This window comes from Sebastes fasciatus, chromosome 19 (assembly GCF_043250625.1).
Source record: "Sebastes fasciatus isolate fSebFas1 chromosome 19, fSebFas1.pri, whole genome shotgun sequence".
Classification (NCBI taxonomy): Eukaryota; Metazoa; Chordata; class Actinopteri; order Perciformes; family Sebastidae; genus Sebastes; species Sebastes fasciatus.
In genome coordinates this window covers 13958781-13985488 of record NC_133813.1, presented here as the reverse complement: position 1 = coordinate 13985488, position 26708 = coordinate 13958781, and the positions used below count along the sequence as shown (strand labels likewise).

Below are 26708 nucleotides of genomic sequence, written 5' to 3'. Positions count from 1 at the left end.
AAAATATTCATATTCAAGAAGCTGGAATCAGAATTTTGACTTTTCTTTTTCTTAAACTACTCAAACTGATTAATCATCTATCAAAATAGTTGGCGATAAATTTAATAGTTGACAATCGATTAATCGTATCTGTAAAGTAGATAACTGATGATATTGAACCTTTACTGTAGGCTTGTGGCGTATTAAGAGAGGTAACCTGATTTAATGCTTGATGGTTGCTTGTCATAAATACAATATAGAGAAAAAGTAAGAATCAGGATGCCTTAGACAAGCCATTTTAAAATAATAAAAAAAAACACTAAGACAGTCTTCCTTTGATTTGTTGACCATCACAACTCACAAATTGGAACGTGGAAGAGTTTTGAGCCATAAAAGCAACTTATAGCAACCTCGGGAGAGGATGGGAGAGAACCCACTTAAAGATGGTGAGTCACTCCATCAGTTACATGCGTCACCTAAATGTGACTGATCTGTGGGATTAGCCAAGTATAATGACCCAAAGGCTCGTCATCTCTATCGTCATGCAGTACTGCAGCCATTCCTACATTTCAGTCCATTATGTAAATCAATTGGTAAAGACAAATAAGAGAATTAAGTCACCAGCTCTCAAACTGTGCACATGCTGCACTCTCATGCTGCATATAAAAACAAGTTACTTTGAAGATTTCAAGGATGATTTCATAGATTAGCACTTTAATAATGATGTTAAAGGCAAAGAATGCAGAGTTACAATCATCATAAAGGAATAGGATCTGATGATCTACATTGCTTTCATCAAAGGCAGAAAAGACACCAACTGAAACAGCAGCGCACATCTGCTTCTTAATTGCTCTGCTCAACAAATGAGAGGCAGGATTTTAAGAAACAAATAGTCTAGAGGTGTGGCTGTGCACTAGATCAGCATTTCTACTGTTATAGGATCAGTTGAACCTGTAAATTGTGACAACATAATAGTTGCCCCATCAAGGTAAACAGGAAGTGACCCAACAACAGCGCTCCGAACACAAAAAGAGGCGATCGAGTCAACTAGTTGGAATACTTTATTCTCTGTTATGAGATATCTGTACATTAAAGATCAAGTGCCACTTTTGTTTTTTGTAAGTTCATAGAAAGTATAACTGACGTTGCACTATGTGAACATGAAAACAACCAGAACAAGAAGCATCCCTTTACTCAAAGCTGGAGAGGAAATCCAACACTAATTTCTTGAGTGTAGCATCAGATGCTTCAGAGATTTGGCCATCAGTCCTGCAATCAAGAAGAGATCGGTTACAAAACGTATAGAACGTACATTATAATGCTGTTGGTCAGAATAGGGTTGGGTATCATTTGTTTTTCTTCCGATACCGGTGCTAAAACGATGCTTATAAAACCTGCCTGAACCGATATAAAAAATAATAATAATGCACAAAACTACGTTTGTTTGTTTTTTTCCAAGATATCAATTATTATAAATATGAAATAAATACAAAATTCACATAATAAATAACACCTAACCTAACTACAATAATTTAACACTGGATAACATTTAGAGTACTAATAACAGCAAAATAATTTGGTACTCTAGGAACTCCAAATTCAAACTTCAGCAACTCTTTTGCAGAAATATTATCATATTTGCTTCCTCCGACGAAATACGACACGTCTCCTGACTAATTACTAATTACAGAAAACCCTCTCAACCCTTTTGTGTGCGGCAAGACAGAGAGCAAACACAGTCAAAATGTTGTTTTTGAAAGGCTAAACGCCAACAGATATGGGCTGAAGCAGAATATTCCATTAGATAAAAACATGTGAATTAAGGAAATGATTACATCTATATTTTTACTTTCGAGTGAAATACAGTCTCACTTTTAGACCTTTTAGCTTTAGGCATTTTAACCATGTTTGAACTTTAAGATAGCTACAAGATGACTGAACGCTACCTGCTGTCGCTGCAAGCGAGTGCAATGTTGTTAACTAGCGATGGCACCTGATGTGCGGCAACGCTTCTGTTGCTTGTAATGTTCGTTTCGGAGAGCCAGATGGGGCTCAGGCATTTAAGTGGCACTGAAATGAGGCACCAAAATCCGCGTTGCCATTCGGTCCGGTAGATCAGTGGTCAAATAGGCTTCGGTACCCAACCCTAGTCAAGAAGCTCTTTAACTTACCTAATAGCCCCCAGCAGGTCTTGGTGCTGGCTCAGGACATGCTGCAGGAAGGCCTTCTCGAACCTGGTGATCTTGCTAGGCTCCATCTTGTCCAGGTGTCCCCTCACACCTGCATAAATGACTGTTACCTGTTCTTCAATAGCCATTGGACCTGAAACGTGAAAGCATACAATCACAATACATAAGGAAACTGTAGAATGGATACATTTTCTGAGAGAGATGCCTACTGAGGGGGGAATTTAACGTAAATACTCACAGTACTGTCCCTGTTTGAGGAGCTCGGTCAGACGAACACCACGGTTCAGCAGCTGCTGAGTGGCAGCGTCCAGATCAGAACCAAACTGAGCGAAGGCAGCCACCTCACGGTACTGGGCCAGCTCCAGCTTCATGGTACCAGCCACCTGGTGATGGGCAGAAATCAAGGAGTCAGAATCAAAGACATTCATTGTGATAAAAGCTGTGAGACGGGTGATTACAAGAAAGGCTAACCTGCTTCATGGCCTTGGTCTGGGCGGCAGATCCGACACGTGACACAGACAGACCGACGTTGATGGCAGGACGAATACCTTTGTAGAACAGCTCAGTCTCCAAGAAGATCTGAGAAGAGAAAGTAGCGTTTAATAACTGGGTTCATTCATAACTTGGGATGAAGCAAGTCAACGAGTCGCACAGTCACCTGTCCGTCTGTGATGGAGATGACATTAGTTGGAATGTAGGCCGACACGTCACCGGCCTGTGTCTCGATAACAGGAAGGGCTGTGAGGGAGCCGCCGCCAAAGTTGTCGTTCATCTTAGCGGCTCTCTCGAGCAGACGGGAATGCAAGTAGAAGACGTCTCCTGGGTAAGCCTCACGACCCGGGGGACGACGGAGCAGCAGGGACATCTGACGGTAGGCGACAGCCTGCAGAAAGAAAACACACAAGGTTGTTGTTTATCTGATGTATATATATACTGTACATGTAGCAGCGTCATCATGCAGAAACCAACGTCAGGTCACGTAACTGGCTTTCTCTGTGTTAAACAATCCGATTAAATGAAACTCACCTGCTTGGACAGATCGTCGTAGATGATGAGGGCGTGCTTGCCGTTGTCTCTGAAGTACTCTCCCATGGAGCAGCCGGAGTAGGGAGCCAGGTACTGCAGCGGAGCGGCATCAGAGGCGGTGGCAGACACCACGATGGTGTACTTCATGGCGTCGGCATCGGTCAGCCTCTTCACCAGCTGAGCCACCGTGGATCTCTTCTGGCCGATAGCGACGTAGATGCAGTACAGCTTCTTCTTCTCGTCGGTTCCTTCGTTGAAGCGCTTCTGGTTGATGATTGTGTCGATGGCAATTGCGGTTTTGCTGCAACACAAATTTAAAAGACTAAGTTCTTGTGCTCATGTGTTAATATTCAAACTTCTGCCCGACAACCGTTATCATGATGTATTGCAATACTGTATATTTGCCGCCCCTTGTCAGCACTTCCACTGCTGTAACAGCATTTCAATGGCACCAGTAGGAATAACATCAAATGCTGCCCTGTGTTCAAGTATTCACTTTGAGGAGAATCCTCTCACCCAGTCTGCCTGTCACCAATGATGAGCTCACGCTGTCCACGGCCGATGGGGACCAAACTGTCCACGGCTTTGATGCCAGTCTGCATTGGCTCCCTCACAGAGATACGGGGGATGATACCTGGGGCCTTCAGACCCACACGCCTGCGGATGCTGGAGCCAAGGGGGCCCTGTAGGGAAAATAGTGGATCAAAAAGTACTATCAACTAGTGCAACTGGTGGTGCTATCTTGTAAATAATGTGATTAATTGTGTTTAAGTAAAGCACTTTGTGTTAACGATAGAAATACTGATTATTATTATTATTATTATCATCATCATTTACCTTTCCATCGATAGCATTTCCCAGAGCATCAACGACGCGGCCCAGGAGCTCTAAACCAACAGGTACATCTACAATAGCACCTGTTCTCTTGACAATGTCGCCTTCCTTGATCAGCTTGTCGTTACCAAACACCACAACACCAACATTGTCAGGCTCCAAGTTCAGAGACATGCCCTGGATAAGAGAGGAAACAACTGTTACTTACAAATTATTTAGAGGCTGGTTAAAGTGAAATGCAAAGCAGCGTCTGCCTTTTTTGTAGCCCAAGCTAAGTTACTGTGAGGGATTAACGGTGCTGGAAATCCATTTATCTTTGTTTTGACTTTGCTAAATTACCTCAACTTCACTGTCGTCATTGCAGCGTGCAGGTTTTGGTTGCTTAGTAACGGTAGGCTCCGCCAGTAGCGCAACCTCCCAAGCACCTTGGATAAAAGGATGAAAGCGGCACAGCTGCCGGTTTCCACAAGTTTTTTTGACTCGGCGTCTGTACGGTCCATTACGCAGTCTAATATGTCTAGCGCTTTTATTGTGAAAGGTAAGAATGGAAGGAGTGGATCAGCCTGCGCTGCCTTTGTCAAGGTTGAAAGGAGTAATAAAGTTTGCGGTTCGGACTACGGAGCCTCCGTGTTGTTGTGCCTTAGTGTATGTCTTGAATATGTCCATTCCGCACAATGTGATTGGTTGATGCCTTTATTCACAGTGCGAAAGCTCAGAAAATCGGCCTTGTTCCGAACAGAATTGTCTCTTTTTCGCCTCTTTAAAGTGAAAGTATTCATGACAACAGTTCAAAAAAATATATTAGTGTGCAAATTAATCGCAAGAAAAAAACATCATCAGTCTTACCTTCAGACCGGAGGAGAACTCCACCATCTCCTCAGCCTGCACGTTCCTCAGACCGTACACTCTGGCAATACCGTCACCGATGGACAGCACGCGACCAGTCTCCTCCAGGTCAGCTCTGATGTCAGCTCCCATGATCTTCTCCTCCAGAATGGAGGACACCTCGGCTGTGCCTTTAATGTTAGTAAAGATGCACTAATTAACAACTTTGGAAACACTGTTGGGTATTAATTTATTTATTTTAAACTCACGCAGAAGGCCAATACAGGTTTCCTGAAACACTCACCTGTTTTCTGCAGCCATGGACGGGCGGTGTGTATATTGTTGACTCCTACACATGCTGCAGCAACGTTCTTCGATACCTTTAAAACAAGACAATGGGTACAAGTACAGAAATCAATTTTATACAAACCAAATAAGTGGAGCATTTTCAATTTAATCACTCGTTTAAAATCAGCAAAATCAAATATAAAATGAGTCGCAAATATATTAGGTACATCCAGTTCAAACTAATGCAACAGCCCTGCAATAAGTCTTCCTGTCATAAAGGTTATGATGTATGGGGGGACGCAACCTGCCAAAATCAAAAATAAATGAATAAATAAGTCATGAAATGCAGCAAAAATAATATTAAAAATGATTGTAGCGGTTAGTTAAGCGATAAAATATGACAGAAATTGATATTTCTGCTTCAATTTGCTTCTTTATTTGTATATCTTTGTATTAAATCCCTTATTTATTTATTTACTCTTCTGTTTAATATTCTTTTATTTATTTATGCATTTATTTGTATTAATTATTTAATTTATGTATCTATTGTTGCATTTATTATTTATTTTATATTTATTGTATTTATTTATGTTTTTCTGCACGATTTCCCCTTTGTATTTCACCCCTTATTCATTTCCTCAAATTGACTTATTTCTGCATTCTTTTCTTTACACATTTCTTAATGCATTACTTGCTGAGTTGTGCTGTTGAATTTAATTGCATTATTATCAAAACACAGCAAAGAGATGAGAAGAAAATATAACAAAATAAAGAATACTAATAGACTTTCCCAGTGACTCGTCATAGTGCTAAGAAAACTAACCCAATTAATATTTATTAGGACACTATGTCCTATCTGGATAGAAAACAGAGCTGCAACTTAAAAAAAACAGGTTATAAATCTTATCATGCAGCAGACAGAATATTTTTTCATCCAGATTGGTAGAACAGTCTTTGGGGATTTTGGAAACACTTTCTGGGTTTTTCAGAAGAAGGAGAAACATATGCATATATAATATTAGTACATGAGAGGCACAAATCCAGGAGTTGATAGGAGGCATTATCAACTCACACTTCATTGTAAATTACTATTAGCAACTAAAACCTTTATTAGGACATTCTGCAGGACAGATAATAATGCACACAGTGCCCTTTCATAGACTAAGCTACTGGAGTTACCCTGCACTATACTCATTTATAACAGTCTCTTCTGCACTATATTCACTTTTTTAATAGTCCTGTATCAAAGCTGTCACCCTGCACTATATTCAGTTTTAACAGTTTTCTTCATCTCCTTGTATTTTTATATCTGGTATATTTTTTTGTACTTTGCACTACTAACTTTTTTACTGCCTTTTTACTAACATGTTTTGCACTATGGAACTGGATGCTGGAAACTTGAATTTCCCTCAGGATCAATAAAGTTACTATCTATCTATCTATTTATCTATTTATCTATCTATCTATTTATCTATTTATCTATTTATCTATTTATCTATCTACAACATGAGTCTACAGGGTGTACATTTGAGAAGGGCCCCTGCAGGTCATACAAGCTGCAGGGTCACAGGACAGTCCTCAACAATCACAGAAAAAGTATAATATCCATCCAAATGTCTCCCCTTGGAAACAACCATGTTTAGACCTGACATAATGCATTTTGCAATGAAAGCTAGTAAGAAAGCTAAAGTAAGACAAACCTGACCTTCAATACAACTTTACATTCATCATTACTGCACTTAAGCTTTTGCATTAACACATAGCTCAGGGATTAACTGTGTAGTCTAATCAGCCTTTATAACGCACAGTACTAGCTGGTGCGTTGCTGTCTGTCAGCTGCTGAAGTTCAGAGACAGGCGGAGTGAAGGGCCCGGTGTCCTCCGGTGCAAAGACAGACAGCACCGCCATGACTTCTTATCGGAGTAAATGCGTCATTTTTCGACATGAATATAAACACCAAAAGTAGTTAGAGTTGCTTACAAGTCCAGCCCGTCGAGGCAGAGTGCGGGCAAGAGCCGCTGCGACGCGTACTGACAGCATGTCTGTGGTGTCCTGGGTCTGTTGTCCTGCTCCCGGAGCCGAGAGAGAGAAGGAGGATGGCGGCGGACACGGCAACCGATGATGTAGAAAGGTCACAGTGACCCGGAAGCACTTCAAAGTAAACTACTTATTGTTTTTATTTTTATTATTGTTTTTTTAATTGTCTTTTTACAAAATATAATGGTGTGTATATATATATACCAATATCAATTACCACCAATTTTTTTTGGTGACTATATATATATATAAATATATAATGGTGTGTATATTTATATCATGTTTATTATTTTATTTTTGTTTATAGCTAGTTTTATCTATTCTTTTGTTATTATACTGTTTGTCTTGCACCAACAAAGCCAAAGAAAATTCCTAGTGTATACCTCTTACACCTGGCAATAAACACCATTCTGATTCAGATATATATACACCATTATATTTTGAAAAAAAAAATTTTTGGTGACTATATATATGTATATAGTCGTTTATATATATATATATATATATATCGCTTGAAATAATTGTATAATAAATAATTTAATTAAAGTTGCACCAAAAATACAGATTATGGCTATGGTTTATGGTAGAAACATACAGTAATGGGTGCCATCAGGGTGATCCAGGCATTTTTTTTATTATTATTACTATCTTGGTTATCCCCAATAAAGTGACACACACATACATACACATATATATAAAAATAGAAGAAAAAATAATAATAATAATGATATTAATGAATAAATAAATTAAATACAGCAGGCTAGCATAACATTTAAATACTCAAGTAAAGTACCTCAGAGTTGTACTGTGCTTGAATAAATGTACTTAGTTACTTCCCACCACTAATGGTCAGATTCACGCCTCTATAACTGTATTGTGGACATTACGATTTATTTATTTCTCATAAAATGTCCACATTTTCTCGTATAAGGTGCCTTGCATTAACATTGCTTGAAATTGAATTAATATATATATTAATATATATATGTATTTTTTTTATTTTATTAATATCTGTTGTTGTTGAGTTGTTAAACACTGTGCTTGAGTAAATGTACTTAGTTACAACTGTATTGTGGGAGACATGATATCCTGCGGTATAATTCCCCCATCCTGTAGTACCACTAGTATCCGACCCACAGGGTGCGCTCGACTATGAAGATAACACCGGAAGTGACGCATGCAGCTTTGTGAAAAAGACGGACTGGCTGATGGAGACATTTTAAAATAAACACACAGCTAACGGCTAACGGCTAACAGGGAGCTCCGCTGAGGTGCGAGCGCACTGCGCCAAAAGCACGTTATTACTACAAGTTAGTAAAGAAAGTAAAGTATATTTAACAGTTCACGCATCGTCAATCAAAGAGGCTACAAAATACCGAAGATGTTGAAAAGTCTGGGAGAAGAAGAATAGAAGTAACCGCCGCGGTAAGTTGTAAACTAGCTTAGCCGATTTAAACATGCTAATGTGGCTAACTGCTTTGACTGAGCAGTTAGCCGTTAGCAAGGACTATTGAAGGAGGTTAGGACACGTGTCATAGCTGTGGGGTTTATTACGCATGCGCAGTAGAATCTCGTCCGCAGCTTTAGTTACACTGCGCATGCTCAATACCCCACACGTCCAAGCCTCCTTTTCATAAGCCTTTGCTAGCTGACGTTAGCTAGCTGACATTATCCTGCTTGTGACGCCCCTGGGTGGCTAGATCTAGATACGGCTTTCCATTTATAGGATCTTGTGAAGCAGCTGTCCTGCAACCTGAACATTTACCCATGACTTGTCGCCTTCTTGTCGCCAAGTTTCTGCAGAAGAGTGTAAGGTTATGACCGAGGTTAGCTTCACTACGCAGCTACAAAAGTAGTGTCTGGATCCTGGAGCCTGTGTTAGCTTCAGCTAGCTGGCCACAGACACAACTAACTATTAATTCAGTCACCTATTAATGTCTCATAGTGCACACACTTGGTTTAATGTGGCTAACAGACCTTTATTAAATCATTATCAGGCTGTTTTTAGTCGTAAAAGTAGAATAAAATCTAAATATTCATTGCTCTTAGAAGCTAAGATTAATGGTAATTTCTTACCAGCTAATGTTAATTTCTGGCCAAATTGTTGCATCAATTTTAATGCGATTATTTATTGTTTTTTTGCCATGTGAACACTCCAGTAGTTATGCAACATGTTAACACAGTACTAAATGCACAGAATAAGTTAAAACAGCGTTTTATGTGAGTTTGTAAAGGAGGGAAAATTGTTTGAATATGCCAGCATTGTTTACCATTAATTAATGTCTCATAGTGCACATACTTGGTTTAATGTGGCTGAGGAGGTTTAACAGACCTTTTATGAAATCATTATCAGGCTGTTTTGAGATGTAAAAGTAGAATAAAAATCAAAATAAATGTAACATTCATTGCTCTTAGAAGCTAGCTTAATGGTAATTTCTGGCCAAATTGTTGCATAAAATATAATGCGATTATTTATTGTTTCTTGCTATGTGAACAGTCCAGTAGTTATGCAACTACAATTGTTTACCAATAAGATAAGATGAACCTTTATTAATCCCCAGAGGGAAATTAAGGTGTCAAAGAAGCAACATCAGCAAACAGAGTGAAACACAGGAGAGGTAAAGGTATACAACAATTATAAAAACAATAATAGAGATATAAAAGATAAGTGAATGGGTGAACATAGTGTGTACAGTCCGTCAATAAATAAATGTAGTATGTACATATTGTGTATTGCTATGTGAGCAGTCCAGTAGTTTTGCAACATGTTAACACAGTACAAAATACACAGAATAAGTTTAAAACAGCGAGTTTGTAAAGGAGGGAAAATAGTTTGAATAGGCTAGCATTGTTTACCATTATAGTTGAACAGGCGATCTACATGTTAAAATAGAAATATTTCATTTTGGGGGCATTGTGATAATAATTCTGAATGCCTACTGTTTTAATAAAACTCTTAAATATTACCTATGCTGTCAGACATACAGCCTCTTGCACTAATGCACAGATTTCAGACTGTGAATCAGTGATATGTTTTTCTTCCAGCAGGTGAGCTCCTGTCCAGGCACATTGGTCCATGTTTGTTGGACCTTTGGGCTGTGGGCTCAACTAGCATGAAGATGGCTGACTCAGACAAGGCAGAGGAATTTGTGGATGCTGAGTGCCCCCCAGAGTGCCTTGATGAAGCACAATCAGCCACAGCCGATGAGCATCTGAAAACAGAGACCACCACCAGTACCAGCTCACCACCGAGGGAAAGGGAGGAAGACAGCCCCTTGAATACAGAGGGAGAGCAGAGTCTCCTCTCCATGCCATGCCTGATGAAGGAGCTCCGCCGAGACTCCCCAGAGTCCCAGCATGCCTCTACAGGGAGTGACAAGCCTGCATCTCGTCATATCTATGAGAGTGACTCCTCAAACCCCTGCATGCTTTCCCCGTCATCCAGCGGCCACCTTGCTGACTCAGACACACTCTCCTCAGGGGAAGAAGGTGCTGTTCCTCCCATAGGAAAAGAGGAAGAGGGCGACATGGAAGCTGCAAATGATGCTGGGCAGGCAGCAGGAAGGCAATCATCTGCTACGGCTGCAGGGGGGAGGAAGTCTCGGCGGTCACGCTCAGAGAGCGAGATGCCGCCCAATGCAATGGCTGCAAAGAAAAACCGCTGCCAGCCCGCCTTGGTAGCAGCAGGAGGGCAGGAAAAACAAACCAATGGCAAGCTGGCAAAAGTGAAAGGTCACCGGAGCCAGAAACACAAGGAGCGAATGCGTTTGCTGAGGCAAAAACGGGAGGCAGCAGCACGGAAGAAGTACAACTTGCTGCAGGACAGCAGTACGAGTGACAGCGAGCTCACGTGCGACTCCAGCACAAGCTCTTCTGAGGACGACGATGATGACACTTCAGGAGGTAGCAAGACAATCAAGACAGATATTTCAGGTAACATCCAGTGTTCACAGCACATGCTTATAGCACAGTACTACTACCAGTGTGTAGTAGTACAGGGTAACAGTAACAGCCACTTAGATATCCAATGTAAAACACTGCATCACAGTGATAGAAAAACATATAGGTCTACAGTGTATGATAATCAAAGATGACTATCCATCAGAGTCAAACACATTGCCACATATAGTAAGAACATGTTATGGGGCTGTACAAAACATTTGCAATATCAGATCAGTACAAGCACTGCTTTGTTTGTGTTTTTATCAATCACTTTCTTTTTTCTTTTTTATTTCCTCACTCATCATCTCTCTTCATTCACCTTGTTTTTAGATACATAGACTGTGTGTTTAGGAGGGCCTATGGCCAATCAGTTGTAGTAATATAATATATGTTTTATTAGAACTTTGTCTCATTGTTTGCATGCTGTGGAAGTCTAGTGAACATTCTTCAACTCATGGAGTGATAATGTTAATCTAACCTATATTGCGAGCTCTGCAATTCAACCAGTGAGCCATTTATATCCTCAGCCTTTGCTGTAAATAGACAATGAATGGTGTATGATCACACTGCTGTTAGTCTGAGTTGCAAGACTCTGCAGTTACTATTCAGCGTTGGTGTGCTGGTAGAAATCTGGCATCTTATATATGCAAATTTAGACTCAAAATCATCTTTAATGTGCCATTTTGATAGAATGCGTGAAATGAAAATTTAAATTTAAAGACGTATATTTAGTGAATGTCTATAGCACCCAAAGACTAGGCATTGAGTGCTTTTCTGCAGCTTTTGAATATTCCCTAAGGCACACCAAGCCGACATCAAAGAACTAGCGGCGATGAAGGCCAACTGTTGCGTCGCCTTCAACATGCTGAATCGGCCAAAAATCCTCAGACACGGGCAGACTAGAGTCGACGGTGCGGAAGACATTGCAAAAACTAGGCCGACAGACGCTCACCGACGGCCCCAAACTGTCCGATGGCCGACCGTCGGTTTGGTGTGTCAGGACCTTTTAAGATTACAAGAAATTCAAAACAACAAACTTTCCTTAAAAATATAAGCACTGTTACTTATGTCTATAATACACGTCACTCTGTCTACACAAGAGGCTTTTTAGAATTGCAAACAGGTGGTTCTCTTCTTTATAATGGGTACTGTAGCACTTTTTGACATGTCACATAGCTCTTGTGTCATCGACTAGAACATATTAATGCATATAAAGCTCTGACTGAGGATGGCTGTATGCTGAAATCTAAGAAGTGTATAATACGAATATACACTGACAGTATTGTCTGCCCATTGGCCCATGTTTGTTCCTTTAGTTAATCTAATGTTTCCTGATGATTGGAGAACTCTCTTGGGCGAGTTGAGTTCTCCATAAGTAGCTACTAGCTGGGTGGTATTTATTTACAGGCCTGCTGCTTCTGTTGGAAGTCACTCCATTTACTTTAGGCTGATCTGTTCACTGTGATTGCATTTCCTAGAATATAATATTTTGGGTTGGTTCTGATAGACAGTGTTTCTTTTCTGTTAAATTCAGAATTAGCTGGTGGTGTGTCAAAGTTTTTAGTTTAATACATTGTTGTTTTGATCACTCAGTGTGTTTCCAGAGTGGAACTAGTTAACCTAGTCTTAGATTTTAGTCCAGGAGCACTATAGAGGTATTATACAAAGTGCCTATCTTGGCTGGTACTAACCCTGCCGCATATTTTACAGATGATTGAGGTTTTAGCTGAAAATGTAGTTAGACATAACTGTTGCCCTTCATCATAGGTTTGTAATGAATTTGCCTCAAATGGGTGTTTACCTCAAAGTCTCTCCAGGTAACACATTTTCCTAACCACGGTCACTGAATCAGTCGCCCGAGACATCCAGTTATCTCCCTCTAGGGATCCGTACTACATGAACTGTTTTCAACCATTTTTACATCCCGCACACAGATTTGAGTGCTTCAACTGCATGATGTAGTCCATCAGCATGAAAGAGTCGATCTGCACGTAACCAAAAACCAAACTGTCATTTTCTCTTTAATACAAAAGTCCACCTCCGAAGCATGAACGTGCTACTGTATTTTCTTATGGCTTGGCCTCAATGTCTTTAAAGCTGGCTTCAGACGTGCAACGGAGAGATCCAGAGTGGGCGCCCAGATTCATGGGCTGCTGGACACCAGTTCGTGGGACAGGAACGGCATCGGCAGCGTTCTGGAGGAGGCCATGACGCGATTTGCCGTGATGCAGCGCCAGACCGAGGAGCGCTTCCGCATCTGGATGGAAAAGCTTGCACACCTCGACTCGGACAACGACTCGTCCAAACGCTCAAGTGACGCCGTAGAGGGGCAGCAGCATGCAGTACGCCCATCCCCGCCCAGTTCCTTTTTGCCATCGTCAGAGTCCTCTGAGACTATGGCTGCCTACATGTTGGCACGAGAGAACAACAGTCTCACCTCCACCCCTATGAACAACAACAACAACATCCTACCTGAAGTGGCCACTCAGAATGGAAATCTAGGTGTTCCAGACCCCGGTCTCTTGAATGTTTAGATTTCACTTCTACATACTCTGAGCTTACCAAGTGTAGAACTAGTTGATGCAGAACGCATGGCAATGGGTATTAATAGGTAAATGATGCGAGGTCACTAAACGGATACACCATCAACAGCAGCTGGGCCTGAGCTGGTCATTTGAACACGACTCTGTGCTGACCTGAGGCCCAGCGCATCTGCTGGCACTGAATCACTGTGAGATTTGACATTCAGAATAATTCAACTCGCCCGTTTGATTTCTGCAGCATCTGTGACACGGACACGGGGCATATCTCAAGAGTCAGGACTCTTATTGTATTGCTTATCCTATGGCTCGTTTGTTTATGTGTACCAGCTGTACACAAACGCAGAGAAGCTGATTATGTCATTCACACAGTAACAGACTGTGCATTACAGCACCTGGACAGCCATCAGGACAGTGCCAGGTGGGGTGCTGCTGCTTAATAGCATGTGCCTTGTCATTCTGACTTCATGCTGGGAATGATAGCTAGAGCATCATACTACTATTTCTTTAGAAATTAGGTTCAACTAGGGCTGCAACTAACAATTATTTTCATTGTCGATTAATCTTATTTTCTTGATTAATCGATTAGTTGTTTGGTTTAGAAAATGTCAGAAAATGGTGAAAAATGTCAATCAGTGTTTCCCAAAGCCCAAGATGACGTCCTCGAATGTCTTGTTTTGTCCGCAACTCAAAGATATTCAGTTTACTGTCATAGAGGGGTAAAGAAACCAGAAAATATTCACATTTAAGAAACTGGAATCAGAGAATGTCTCTGAAAAAAATCACTCAAACCGATTAATCGACTATCAAAATATTTGGCGATTAATTTAATAGTTGACAACTAATCGATTAATTGTTGCAGCTCTAGTTTCAACACTACATTACCCTTCTTTCTCCTGAACTATGTTTTGTTTTTTTTAATCTTGTGGCAACCTTTATTTTGGTGGTATAGCTTTACTAACATCAAAACATTTACATAACAATATAGATTTGCCTATAAATATAAACACAATATACTAACCCACACGATTTCTTGCTTTTTAAAATCCTATGATTAGATTAGATGTGTTTACATTTTGTAATTTGCCTCTCTGTTACATTTGCTGCTATTGCTGCCTTTGTGCAGTAACAAGAAACTAGTGAGGGAGGAGTGACTCCCAATGTTTATTTTTAGTATCCTATGTATAGATTATGGACATCATATAAGGCATGGGTTCCTATGTTGTGGCTATTAGCTGCGATGTCAAGGGCCTCAAATCTTCATTCGTATAATGTGCTGCCTTCAAATGAAACTCGTGAGCTTGTGTTTACAACAGGGGAAGTCGTGTACGCAGTGTGCTTGCCGTTCAAGTGGTTAAGTTGTGAGAACACCGCTGCTAAGCAACTGCAATATTAACCTTACTGTTGGCATCTAGAAGCCACAGAGGCTAACAATTTAGCAGGCTAGCAAGTGGGTAACATAATGTAGGAAATGCAAAGGCATAATGACAGAGGAAAAAGATGAGGCCGTTGGCAATATCAACATTTTCCTCAGACATATTATATAATTACGAAGAAAAACAATTTACGACTAAAAGTACAATATATTAACTTATTATGTACCGAAAAATTTACTTCCATGGCCTCCGCCATTTCTGACAACGTCAACAAACACGTCACACCCCGCGAACTCGGAGCTTTCAGAAACTTTTGACTTACAAGGTCGTGAATACCACAAGAGGGGGGCGTTCCCCTCGTGAACACGGTAAACACGACCCCATTTGAAGGCACCAAAAGTAAAATTTTTAATTTGCACTGGTCTGCCAGCTTGGCCTGTGTCTCCAAAAGGCGCCGCCGCGTGTTCCCGCAGCTTGACTTTAAACTGAAAACCCAGGCGTCAAACTAACAATTATACCGCAGTAGTCCAGCTGCAGTATGGTGCATGGCAATGTTTACTGATTTCCTAAAAACGGACTGATCCGAGTGATCAAGTGGCCTTCTCTGGTTCAGATCCTGTGGTCTTTGAGGTGGAAGCACTCCTCCTTAACCCTCTTTTCACTTTTACTGACGTAGAAGATCATTGTGTCACGGTTCTCAACACTGTCTAACCATCACAGACATTGATGAAGGAATCTTTGGCCTAATCATATTTATAGTTAGGATGAGTTAAAAAAAACAAAAAAAAAAACATTTTCTGTATGTGTATGTGTCGCCCCTATGACTGATGAAGCTGGAGGCATCGTTTCCCCACCTGTTTGCATGTGGTTATATTAGTATATAGAATGTGCAAGGCCAAATTAGTTTTCATCAGCAGCATGTGTGCAAGGTATAGCTTTGCTTATGCTGATAAATGGTGACTGACAGAACATTTTCTATTTAGTTGTTTTCTCTTGTTGGCCTAATGGTTTTGTTTCAAACTGTGTGGTGTTTTTGGTGCATAATTACTTACATTTGGGTTTAAATGAATCCAACAACTGCTGTCCTGCTTTTGTTAGAACTGAAAATTACCCTTTAAATCAACTGTTTTTGTCGACATGGTAAAGGGAGCCAAACTGTGTGCATTAAAAACAAACACTAAGGACACTCTATTGTTTACCAAAGAGACTCTCCTGGTTTACATTAGTCCTTTTTCTATCTTTAATACACGGCGTTTACATCGGCACGTCCTCGGTTTCTCTGGTAACCCTGGTACCTGCCTGTTTCAGCCCAATCAGCTATTCATAGGCTAGTACATGCTGTCCAGACGAAATCCCCTCACACACACCCACGGATACGTCTGGATGATAGCAGTGTGTTTGTGTGTGTCTCTCTCCCAGGGACTCCTTTTACAGGGTAGAACAAAGATACATGTCCCCGCTCTTCCTCAGAGTTATTCTTCTGTTGTCTGGCTGTTATTATCCCACTACATTTCATTCACTGAGTAAGATCATTTTGAAGTGTTTTGTAATGACTGTATTCTTGTGTAGTTTTTATGTGAATGGCTGTTATTTTAAAAGCAATAAATGGAGAGAAAATAAATGCTAAAGGTTTATTTATTTATTTACTCTTATAATATAAAAAAAAAAAACAGGGTGTTATCTTGTGTATATTGTAGACGCACGCTGCAGCGAGCAGGACTACGGATGCAGTGTCCAGTCTCAAACAAATCCTACGATTCCAAAGCATGATTTGAATAATGAAGTGTTTTCTTTGTGTTCCGCAGACGGGCTTCCAGTAGTGGGTCACTATGATATTTCAGACACTGATTCTAACCAGGAGAGTATGAGTGTGGATACAGTCCGACCCACGGTGATAAAGCATGAGCTAAAAACACACAGAGGCCAGGATATGGCAGCTCACTCTGGGTGTATAAGAGCTCTGTGCTCTATCTCAGGTCAGTTACAAACCCGCTGAATCCAAACTGATAATTTCCACTCCTCTCAGAGAAGACAGGACAGTTAGAGGCATGGGTGGCAACTTGCTATGTGGGGAAATGCTCTTATTAGTCGCAGCAAGATGCCCTTTTTTTTGTTTTTGGAAGTACTGCCTTCAACCCACACACCACTGGCTTGCATTGGGCGCTATAAAACTCTCTCGCTGCCTTGCTTCAAGACAAAAGACCCTTTACGACTGACTAGCCGACATTGTCAAAAATATAAAGTCCACAGTTTCTGTTTTGTCCCAGTGTGTCGCTCCATGCTATCCAGTCAGCTTTTCAAAACACACAGAGTGTCAGATTCATCACTGTCTTTCTTCTTGTCTGTGTCAAAGCAGCTGCAGTCTTTATGTGTCAGCGAGGCCTGCAGCTCTCTACCGCTCTGGGGTCCTCCTCACAATGTGTGACTCTGTTCCTCTTTATTTGTTTCAGGCCACGTGGAGGCAGCGCTGTCGCACAAGGAAAGTTCTCAACACAACAAGGGCCAGATTAACATTGCTTCCTCCGACAGCGAGGTGGAAATAGTCGGAGTGCAAGAGAAAGCACGGTAAATACTTTCAGTGGGATGACTTTTAAATAGGGCTGTCAATCGATTAAAAATATTCAATCGCACATTTATTATCTGTTCAAAATGGACCTTAAAGGGAGATTTGTCAAGTATGTAATACTCTTATCAACATGGGAGTGGGCACATATGCTTGCTTTATGCTAATGTATGTATATATTTATTATTGGAAATCAATTACCAACACAAAATAATGATAAATATTGTCCAGAAACCCTCACAGGTACTGCATTTAGCATAACAAATATGCTCAAATCATAACATGGCAAACTGCAGCCCAGCAGGCAACAACAGCTGTCAGTGTGTCAGTGTGATGACTTGACTATGACTTGCCCTAAAACTGTATATGATTATCATAAAGTGGGCAAGTATGTAAATGGGAGACTTGTGGGTGCCCATAGAAACCATTGTCATTCACATATCTTGAGGTCAGAGGTCAAGGGACTTCTTTGAAAATGGCCATGCCAGTTTTTCCTTGCCAAAATTTAGCGCAAGTTTGGAGCATTATTTAACCTCCTTCCTGACAAGCTAGTATGACATGGTTGGTACCAATGGATTCATTAGGTTTTTTCTAGTTTCCTATGATGCCAGTATCTTCACTCTAGCTTTTAAACTGAGTGGCTAAAACTTCCAAAAGATCAATTGTGTTAATAAGTTGAAGAAATTAGTGATGTAACTTTGACAGTCCTACTTTTAAATTAAAAAAACAAATATTATTTGTACTTGAATTGTTTTAACAAATTACTTCAACTTCTTAAATTTCTTTTGTTTTCTAAATCCAGATGTGCCCACCCATGCGGAGGGGTCATAAAGAGTCTGTCCACCTGGAAGGAGAACTCAGTGGAGCAGTTAAACAGCACAAATCAACCCCAGCTCTGGACTACTGTTTCCCCTCAGCCCAACTGGGCGTCCCCTCCTGAAGTGGTGGACCTCACACTGGACGAGGACGCCGGACACAAATACCTACTTTAAAACAACTTGTACACACTGAAGACTCCTCATATCTCCCTCTCACTACTCCTCCTCCTCCTCATCCCTCTTGCCTTGCCTCCATGTTACGGCTGAAATCCTTCCCATAGTTGCGGCCTCGCCTGTAAGCGCTCGTGGACACTTCCCCGCTCCGGAGCACTGTTTGTTTTTAACTTTATTGTTTAAACAATCATTATGTATCGAAGCCATTCTACTGACGTGATTCCCTGATCTTGGCTCTGAATTTAGTTGTAATAAAATGGCACGGCACTTCAAGTGCAGGTGGACTGATTTATCTGTTAATGATAGCAATATCCTACCTTCATTTAATACCTCAGTTACCCCTCGATAACGGACGTAGGTTGGCATTTTGTGCAAGCTGTATCGTGAAAACGTCAAAGTTGCTGCTCAAGAGCAGGTCGGTATCACGACACGGCTGTTGACCTGCTTCACTACAGAATCTGAACGTGCAGATTTTCAGATTCGGCATTTTTTTTTTTTATCTGTAGTCACCTGGGGTCAAGGCAGCTGGTACACTTTCTGTTGTAGAGTAGACCACCAAAGTTTGCCGGTCTAGGGTCATTTTTGTTTTCAAAAGTCTCACCACTGGTTTCACATTTAGTTCAGTCTGCATTGCTAGCTTTGCTTCACTATACTATGTGCCGCTATAGGTCCAGCCTATGCTCTGGTGCTGTCAGGAAGGGGTTTGGTTTATCTTAAAGGAAATGGTTTGACCTTTTGGGAAATTACCGCTCATTCGCTTTCTTGCCAAGAGTTAGACGAGAAGATTGATACCACCTTTTTGGTCAAGAGTGGTATCGATTTTCTCATCTAGCATCAACTCTTCTAGAACTGCAGCTGACGACTATTTTCATTGTTGAATAATCGGTCTATTATTTTCTCGATCAATTTGATTAGTTGTTTGTCTATAAAATGACGACCCAAAATGTGTTTCCCAAAGCCCAAGATGACATTCAGTTTACTGTCATAGGAGGAAAGAAACCAGAAAATATTCACATTTAAGAAGCTGGAATCAGAAGTTTGACTTTTTTCTTAAAAAAATACTTAAACAAATGAATTGAATATCAAAATAGTTGGTGACAACTAATCAATTAATCTTTGCAGCTCTAAAACTCTTCACCAGAAAGCGAACAGAGTGCTGCAGGGATGACGTATTTTTTATTGGCTAACCAGGAAGTTAGCATCCACCTGGTTCCCTCAACAAAAAGCCAATGGGATTTTTCCATTGGCTTTTGGATTATTGCAGAAAATAAACACTGGCAAACAAACGTTAAGATAATCTTTTGAAGCGTGAATGCAATCGGCACAAGTAAAAAGCTAACGTCAGGTTACAAAAGAACTACACCACGGTCACATGAGCGCGAGTATACACAACGAGGCTGTAAAGGAGGACGAGTTTGCGTGATGACGTTTAGTAGTCTCATTTAGCTGCTTGTTAGCAACCGCCTTTTTTAAAGACACACAAATGCTTCAAAATTCACAAGTGGGATATTTACTGACGTATTTTACATCATAGAACAAAACGTTAAAACCTCTTCAGCTTGTATTGACCACAGACCTTATTTCAGGCATCTAACTAAAAACCCATTCAAAAAAAAACATTGACTTCCAGACGAGGGAACCAGAAGTGCTAAAACTCATTTCCGGGTTTTAGGACTCATTCCTGTAGCACTCTATAAGTGTATTTCCCAAAATATCTTTTGATTAAAATCCAAGGCTTTAGTTTGTTACAACCATATTACAATCATTTTTTTTCTTTTTCGTGACAACACAAAAAAAAACGCAGGTTAAACTCAGACTCTGAAGGAAAAAATACAAACACTACAAAATCTGACTCATTTCAACCACAGCGTGACTCTATATATATATATATATATATATATATGTGGCGGTGTATTGGCAATAGACATTCTGTGTCTTTTGTTTTTAAAACATATATTTTATGTTGGACGCCGCAGAGTCTGAGTAGTGTCCCGGGTGACGTAGTCCTCAGTGAATGTATGACCCTGCAGTGCTGACTTGGGTGCACATATTGTTTGCATGCGTATCTTTCACGAGTGGATGCAAACACCTTTAAAAACCTCTGGGGACCCCTTTTACTATAACAACTGAAGAAAATGTATCTACCATTGAATACTGCAAAGCGAGAATGGCCTGAATGCCTTGAAAAGTGCACTATTTTCTTTTAGAATCGTATATTCTTTTACCTTACAAAGCAGTGGATTTTGCTATCTCAACAATACATATTTTAATAATAGATGTGAATTTTAGCACACAGACACACATAAAAAAGGTATAAGTGGTGTTGAGTTTGTACCCACATGTCGGGGCGTTTATAGAAGAACCTTTTACTGTATGAACTGTTTTTACCCTGATGATCCTCAGGGCTGCTTGCTCTCTCTCGCTCTCTCCCTGTGGTCTTATTCTTGTCTTCATGCAGTACTTCAGTTAGGCTGGTCAATTTGTATCCAACTTCACACACTGTTTTAACAGATTTATTTTATTTCATATTGAATAACATCTACTTTCCTTAAGTGATGCTTGAGAATTGTAGAATCAAATTATTTTACTTCTGCTGGTCACAGAAGGGAAGGGAATATCCTAAATATGAGGAACTAAACCAAAGTCTAAATGGAATTTATGTTTTTTTTCTTTTTCTGGATTTGAAACTTGCTTCGTTTTTTTTTTTTATTTGCTCTGTAAGTCTAAATCTTTTCATTTGGAAGTCAATGCATTTGTTGTGAAATGAGGTGACTTGAATTCTGTTTCAAACTCAAGATCCAGTTTAGTATAATGTGATATTTTTGTTTTTCCTTTGGCCAGTTCTTTCCACTAGCAGCTACCACTGTAATGACGATTCTTTTACCAGACCACTTCTGCTTTGCAAAATCCATTTTTGCTATTGTTCTCTTAGAATTATTATGAAATGTTAGTAAGACTCCTGTCTTTTAGTGATAGAGGTTTGGTAGAACATTACGGCGGCGATGCTCGACTATGGTTGCACATAGCATGTTTGGTCACATCTTTAACCTCAAAGTCAGATTATTATCCTCATTACCAGTAATTTTTAGTTTTGCTCTTCTGTTCTTATTGTTTTTATTTTACTGTCAGTATTTTAAATTAACAAAAAAAAAAAAGGTGTTTTATTTTGTTGCTTCTGCAAGTCCTTGACTTCCTTGAAATTATGTCTGTAGAACAAAAAGAAACTATTTTAAAACTAAATAAATAGAGCGTTATTTAATGAGCCTGTTGTACAGCAGTTTTATTTCCTTGTCTGTAGAAAACACAGATTCAAGCAGGACGTGTAGTCTTTGTTCTGTGACTGTGTTGGGATGTCTAGTGTCACTTAGGGAAGGAACATTTTCTTGTTTCATGTAGTCTGATTAATCAATGTCTACTTGTAAAAGTGGCTGTCAAAAGAAGTCTAATTGGGACTGAAGTCTATGAACTGAAGACGGGGACGTTTGTTACATGTTTTTCATCCTTTCAGACAACTTTAGCAAACAATGTTACTTAAATATTACCTCAACTTTAAATATTATAATAAGGGCAGCACACTGATAAATGTATCTAAATTAGGGCTGTCAATTTATTAAAATATTTAATTGAGATTAATCGCATGATGGTCTGTAGTTAATCCTGATTATTTGCAAATTGATCGCACATTTTTGTATCTGTTCAAAATGTACCTTAAAGGGAGATTTGTCAAGTATTTAATACTCTTATCGACATGGGAGTGGGCAAATATGCTGCTTTATGCAAATGTATGTAGATATTTATTATTGGAAATTAATTAACACAAAACAATGACAAATATTGTCCAGAAACCTTCACAGGTACTGCATTTAGTATTAAAAATATGCTCAAATCATAACATGGCAAACTGCAGCCCAACAGACAACAGCTGTCAGTGTGCTGACTTGCCCTCAAACTGCATGTGATTATCATAAAGTGGGCATGTCTGTAAAGGGGAGACTCGTGGGTACCCATAGAACCCATTTACATTCACATATCTTGAGGTCAGGTCAAGGGACCCCTTTGAAAATGGCCATGCCAGTTTTTCCTCGCCAAAATTTAGGGTAAATTTGGAGCGTTATTTAACCTCCTTTGTGACAAGCTAGTATGACATGGTTCGTACCAATGGATTCTTTGGGTTTTCTAGTTTTCAGTATCTTCACTAACCCTACCCTAACCCACAAGATGAAAAAACTGAGCCCCCCCCTACAACCTAAAAATAGCAAGTTGCGTTAATGGGTTTAAGAAATTAGCGGCGTTAAAACAAATTGGACAGCCCTAATCTAAAAGGCCAAAGTCCTGTCCATCAAAAAAGTGTGTTGCACAAGTATGTTCTTGTTTTTTGTGTGTACGAGTGAGAATAATAGCACATCACAGGTACAATACTTAATGACACGTCTCATTGTTTTCTTTCATCCTGTTGCCAAAGAGTCTAGACAAATGCCTCGGCGCGAACAATACAACGTCACCCTCACCCCACAGACGTGTCATGCCAGGTCAGAGGTCACACTGCGACACCTGCCGCTAGGGGGACATATGGAGTTCACATAGAGAGGACAATGAGGGAGTGGAGGATTGCAGTCTGCGGGGCCCTGCTCCTGAAACCAAAGGAGCCCTTTAGCCAGCTCCTTTCACTCTCGGGGCCAGAACATCAGCTGTATGCTAATTTGTACAGGGCAGTGGAGGCCTCACAGAGCAGCGAGTGTGCTGGCTCCCTCTCAAGAGACAGACATAAGTGTCCTTCCTCTTGCAGATGTCTTTTTAGTCTGAGTGACGCAGCTTTAGATTCTGTGTTGTACGAGTGCTGTTCCGGGTTTATTCAAAATGATAGCTCACTTGTTAGTGACTGCTCCAGCCACCACCAGAGGGCTTTACACCAGCAAACATAAAGCATGTGACGACTTCTAAGTTTTACTTGCATGCTCTGTTAGAAATAATTCACAATTTTAGAGCTGCAATGATTAAATCGATTATTTGTCAACTAATAAATTAATTATCATACTATTTTGATAATCGATTTGAGTCATTTAAGGAAAAAAAGTCTAAATTCTTTGATTCCAGCTTCTTAAATATGAATATTTTCTAGTTTCTTTACTCCTCTATGACAGTAAACTGAATTTTTTTTGAGTTGTGGACAAAACAAGACATTTGATGACGTCATCTTGGGCTTTGGGAAACACTGATCGCCATTTTTCTCCATTTTATAGACCAAACAACTAATCGATTAATGGTGAAAATAATATACAGATTAATCGACAATTAAAATAATCGTTTAATTCCAACTTCCTTCCATCATGGATCGTAATAATTTCTGTTGATTTGTAAACCAATTTATTAGTGGATCGACAGAAAAATAATCTGCAACTATTTTGATATATTATTAGCTAAAAAAATCTTGTTTTTCTTCCAAGAGAAATAATGAAAAAAAAGCTGAATATTCTCTGATTCAAGCTTTGTAAATGAGAGTATTTGCTGATTTTCTTTGTCATATATCATTGTAAATATCATATATTTAGGTTTTGGACTTTTGGTGGAACAATACAAGACATTTGAAGATATTACCTTGGCCTCTGGGAAGTGGTGATGGCCATTTTTCACTACTTTGTTTTTTACATTTTATATAAATTATTTATTGGAATCAATGATAAAAAAATATTTGTTAGTTGCAGCTCTGAAAATAATGCTAATTTTTCAAACATTGCATTGCTACAGTTTTCATTTTATATATTATAAAAGTTTGGTAGTATAAAGTGAGTACTGAAGTTCTGTTATTAGTGAGCAAAGGGTTTGACCTGCACTGAGAGTAAAGCATTGTGAGAGGCTCTTTGTGTAGCACGGCAGGCTTAAAGCATTAAGATGGTGGGAAGTGGAAGACGAGGACATATGGGACTAAGAGTTTTGTGACCCCTTCAGCCTCCCCATGCCCATCTGTTCCGTCACCCTTCAGGCTTAACACTGAAGGCAGAGACGTTTCCAGGACACACACACACACACACACACACACACACTTCTGAGCATTTCTGCTCTAGGAAAATCTGAATCTTACTTAATGTTCTGTAGCAGATTATTCAGCTACATTTCCCTGATGTGCTGTGTTTGAACAATAATAAGATTAAACTTAATTTAATTCTATTACACACAGGCTATGTAGTCTGTGCTCATGTGTTAGGACTGAAAGGGAGTGTCAGTTGTCCAATGTCCTTATAGGAAAAGGGAAATTAAACCAGTGAGGATATTTAGTTGCAGTTACATTGAAGTTAAATTGAATCTTCTTGTAAGGTCTCCATAAATGTGGCTTTGTGTATGGATTGAAAACACCTGTGTGACCTTAAATCTTACATAATGCATTATATTATATATGTTTTGTATGTAAAAATAAAGATAACTGGCACGGCAAATAAATGTAGGCCAAATGGAGTGGCAGTATAAACAAACTGTTGTACTTAAGTACAGTAGTTGAGTGAATGTGCTTATAGTTACTTTCCACCACAGCGTATTCAATTATTTCATCTTATTGTTCCTGCTTTTGAGACCCAGTGGATCATCTGTCCCAACTAGGACTCGTCAGTGAGAAGTAGCGGTGCAACAGTTCAACAAGTCCACTTTTCAGTTTGTATTGTGGTTTTTGGGTCACGGTTTCAGTTCGGTTTGTTTTGCACATTAGGGAGAAGATAAATAGATAGATTGATAGTAATTAATGATATTTCCATATTATGTGAAGCCAAAACACTGACTTTATAGATGAAAACGCTGAAAACACTGGCGAGATAGCTTACATATGAATTGAATGATGAACTGCTGTGAACTTATCTTGTATGTTTTTTTTGTTTCTTTTTCTTTTCTTTTCTTTTCTTGCTATGGACCCTCTTGTGTGTCTGAAATAAAGTTTGAATTGAATTAATGGATTATGAAAATAGATGTCAATTTAATAGTTGACAACTAATCAATTAATTGCTGCAGCTCTAATAAATCGATCATATGTGTTGTATATAAAAATCAAGGTAAATGTTTCCCTCAGAGTTGATTGGGAAGTTGCTGAATATGTTACAGATTAAGCTACTGAATTAAAAGCTATAAATATATGTTCTTGCCTTCTTCTTTACCATCATCGTTTAGCAACTTCTTTAAATCTAATTCTCAAATTCATTCACATAATACTAGACACGTTAATCATCTTCACCTGCCTTTATGGAACAAATATGGAACACTAAAATACACGTTATCAAGAGCTCGTTATCCTTAGAACATTTTAAAAGGAAATTATCATCACATTTAATTCATGATGTCTAATTATCTTTTGATATGTTTAGATATAGTTTCTTTTTTTCTGTACTTTTTCTTTTGTATGTATTTCATTGTTTTTATTGGATTGCTTTCCACTGTTTGGTTAGGATTTTTCTGCACATTTTGTGTACTTCTTGTTTAATTTTTGTTGTATTTTTAAAATTATGTTAGTTTAGATCTTTCTTCCTTTTTTTGTTCTTGGGGTTGGGGGGGAGGTCCTTTGTATAAGCCTGTGGCTTCTTGGCCTCTCCTGACTCATTTCTTGTTTTGTTTTTTTCATTGACTGGGTTTTGTGCAGTTTTATATATGTGCAAATAAATAAATAAAAAATAAATAAATATATTTAGATATATTTTATTTTTTTCTGTACTGTTTTTTGTATGTATTTCATTGTTTTTATTGGATTGTTTCCCACTGTTTGGTTAAGTTTTTCTGCACATTTTGTGTACTTCTTGTTGTAGTTTAACTTTTGTTGTATTTTTTTAAATTATGTTAGTTTAGATCTTTCTTCCTTTTTCTCTTGGGGTTGGGGGGGAGGTCCTTTGTATAAGCCTGTGGCTTCTTGACCTCTCCTGACACATTTCTTGTTTTGTTTTTTTCATTGACTGGGTTTTGTGCAGTTTTATGTATGTGCAAATAAATAAATAAATACTGGAAAATATTTAATCTCCATTTTTAATTCCTTTTGAAAAGCAGTGCATGCCAAATTGTAAATAATTAGTAATGTGGCTCGCTGGGGGTGAAATCTAACCAGCAGATGTCTATTTGAGTACAGTACCTTATCTGGGCTGCTGGATTGA

At 39.3% G+C, this 26708-nt stretch overlaps 2 protein-coding genes across 7 annotated transcripts; one reads left to right on the top strand and one right to left on the bottom strand.

The window, feature by feature from the left end:
- Positions 1 to 1022: 1022 nt before the first annotated feature.
- Positions 1023 to 7280, bottom strand: atp5fa1 (ATP synthase F1 subunit alpha). Its single transcript, XM_074618738.1, has 11 exons — positions 7122 to 7280; positions 5158 to 5233; positions 4875 to 5044; positions 4032 to 4205; positions 3711 to 3877; positions 3195 to 3495; positions 2827 to 3051; positions 2640 to 2747; positions 2407 to 2551; positions 2151 to 2301; positions 1023 to 1248 (listed from the first exon to the last, which is right to left on the bottom strand). Exons 1-11 carry the CDS (start codon positions 7179 to 7181, stop codon positions 1170 to 1172), a joined length of 1656 nt encoding a protein of 551 aa, XP_074474839.1. The 5' UTR covers positions 7182 to 7280; the 3' UTR covers positions 1023 to 1169.
- Positions 7281 to 8399: 1119 nt separating this feature from the next.
- ark2n (arkadia (rnf111) N-terminal like PKA signaling regulator 2n) lies at positions 8400 to 21853 on the top strand. Of its 6 annotated transcripts, XM_074616724.1 has the most exons (6): positions 8966 to 8987; positions 10227 to 11111; positions 16842 to 17012; positions 17487 to 17601; positions 18402 to 19899; positions 19975 to 21853. In XM_074616724.1, exons 2-5 carry the CDS (start codon positions 10292 to 10294, stop codon positions 18589 to 18591), a joined length of 1296 nt encoding a protein of 431 aa, XP_074472825.1. In that variant the 5' UTR covers positions 8966 to 8987; positions 10227 to 10291; the 3' UTR covers positions 18592 to 19899; positions 19975 to 21853. The 6 variants fall into 6 exon arrangements, with proteins under 6 accessions (XP_074472824.1, XP_074472827.1, XP_074472826.1 ...); XM_074616723.1 differs by lacking the exons at positions 8966 to 8987; positions 19975 to 21853 and adding an exon at positions 8400 to 8603 and having other exon boundaries at positions 18402 to 18891; XM_074616729.1 differs by lacking the exons at positions 8966 to 8987; positions 16842 to 17012; positions 19975 to 21853 and adding an exon at positions 8407 to 8603 and having other exon boundaries at positions 10224 to 11111; positions 18402 to 18721.
- Positions 21854 to 26708: the final 4855 nt, after the last annotated feature.

Bases quoted from the DNA above. Each gene is read 5' to 3' on its own strand.
- ark2n (XM_074616724.1), top strand. From the start codon at position 10,292: ATGAAGATGGCTGACTCAGACAAGGCAGAGGAATTTGTGGATGCTGAG. The intron at 11,112-16,841 runs GTAACATCCAGT...TGTGTTCCGCAG, and splicing joins AATCAAGACAGATATTTCAG to ACGGGCTTCCAGTAGTGGGT. The intron at 17,013-17,486 runs GTCAGTTACAAA...TATTTGTTTCAG, and splicing joins AGCTCTGTGCTCTATCTCAG to GCCACGTGGAGGCAGCGCTG.
- atp5fa1 (XM_074618738.1), bottom strand. From the start codon at position 7,181: ATGCTGTCAGTACGCGTCGCAGCGGCTCTTGCCCGCACTCTGCCTCGA. The intron at 5,234-7,121 runs GTAAGCAACTCT...CTTGTTTTAAAG, and splicing joins TGCCTCGACGGGCTGGACTT to GTATCGAAGAACGTTGCTGC. The intron at 3,052-3,194 runs GTGAGTTTCATT...TTCTTTCTGCAG, and splicing joins ACGACGATCTGTCCAAGCAG to GCTGTCGCCTACCGTCAGAT.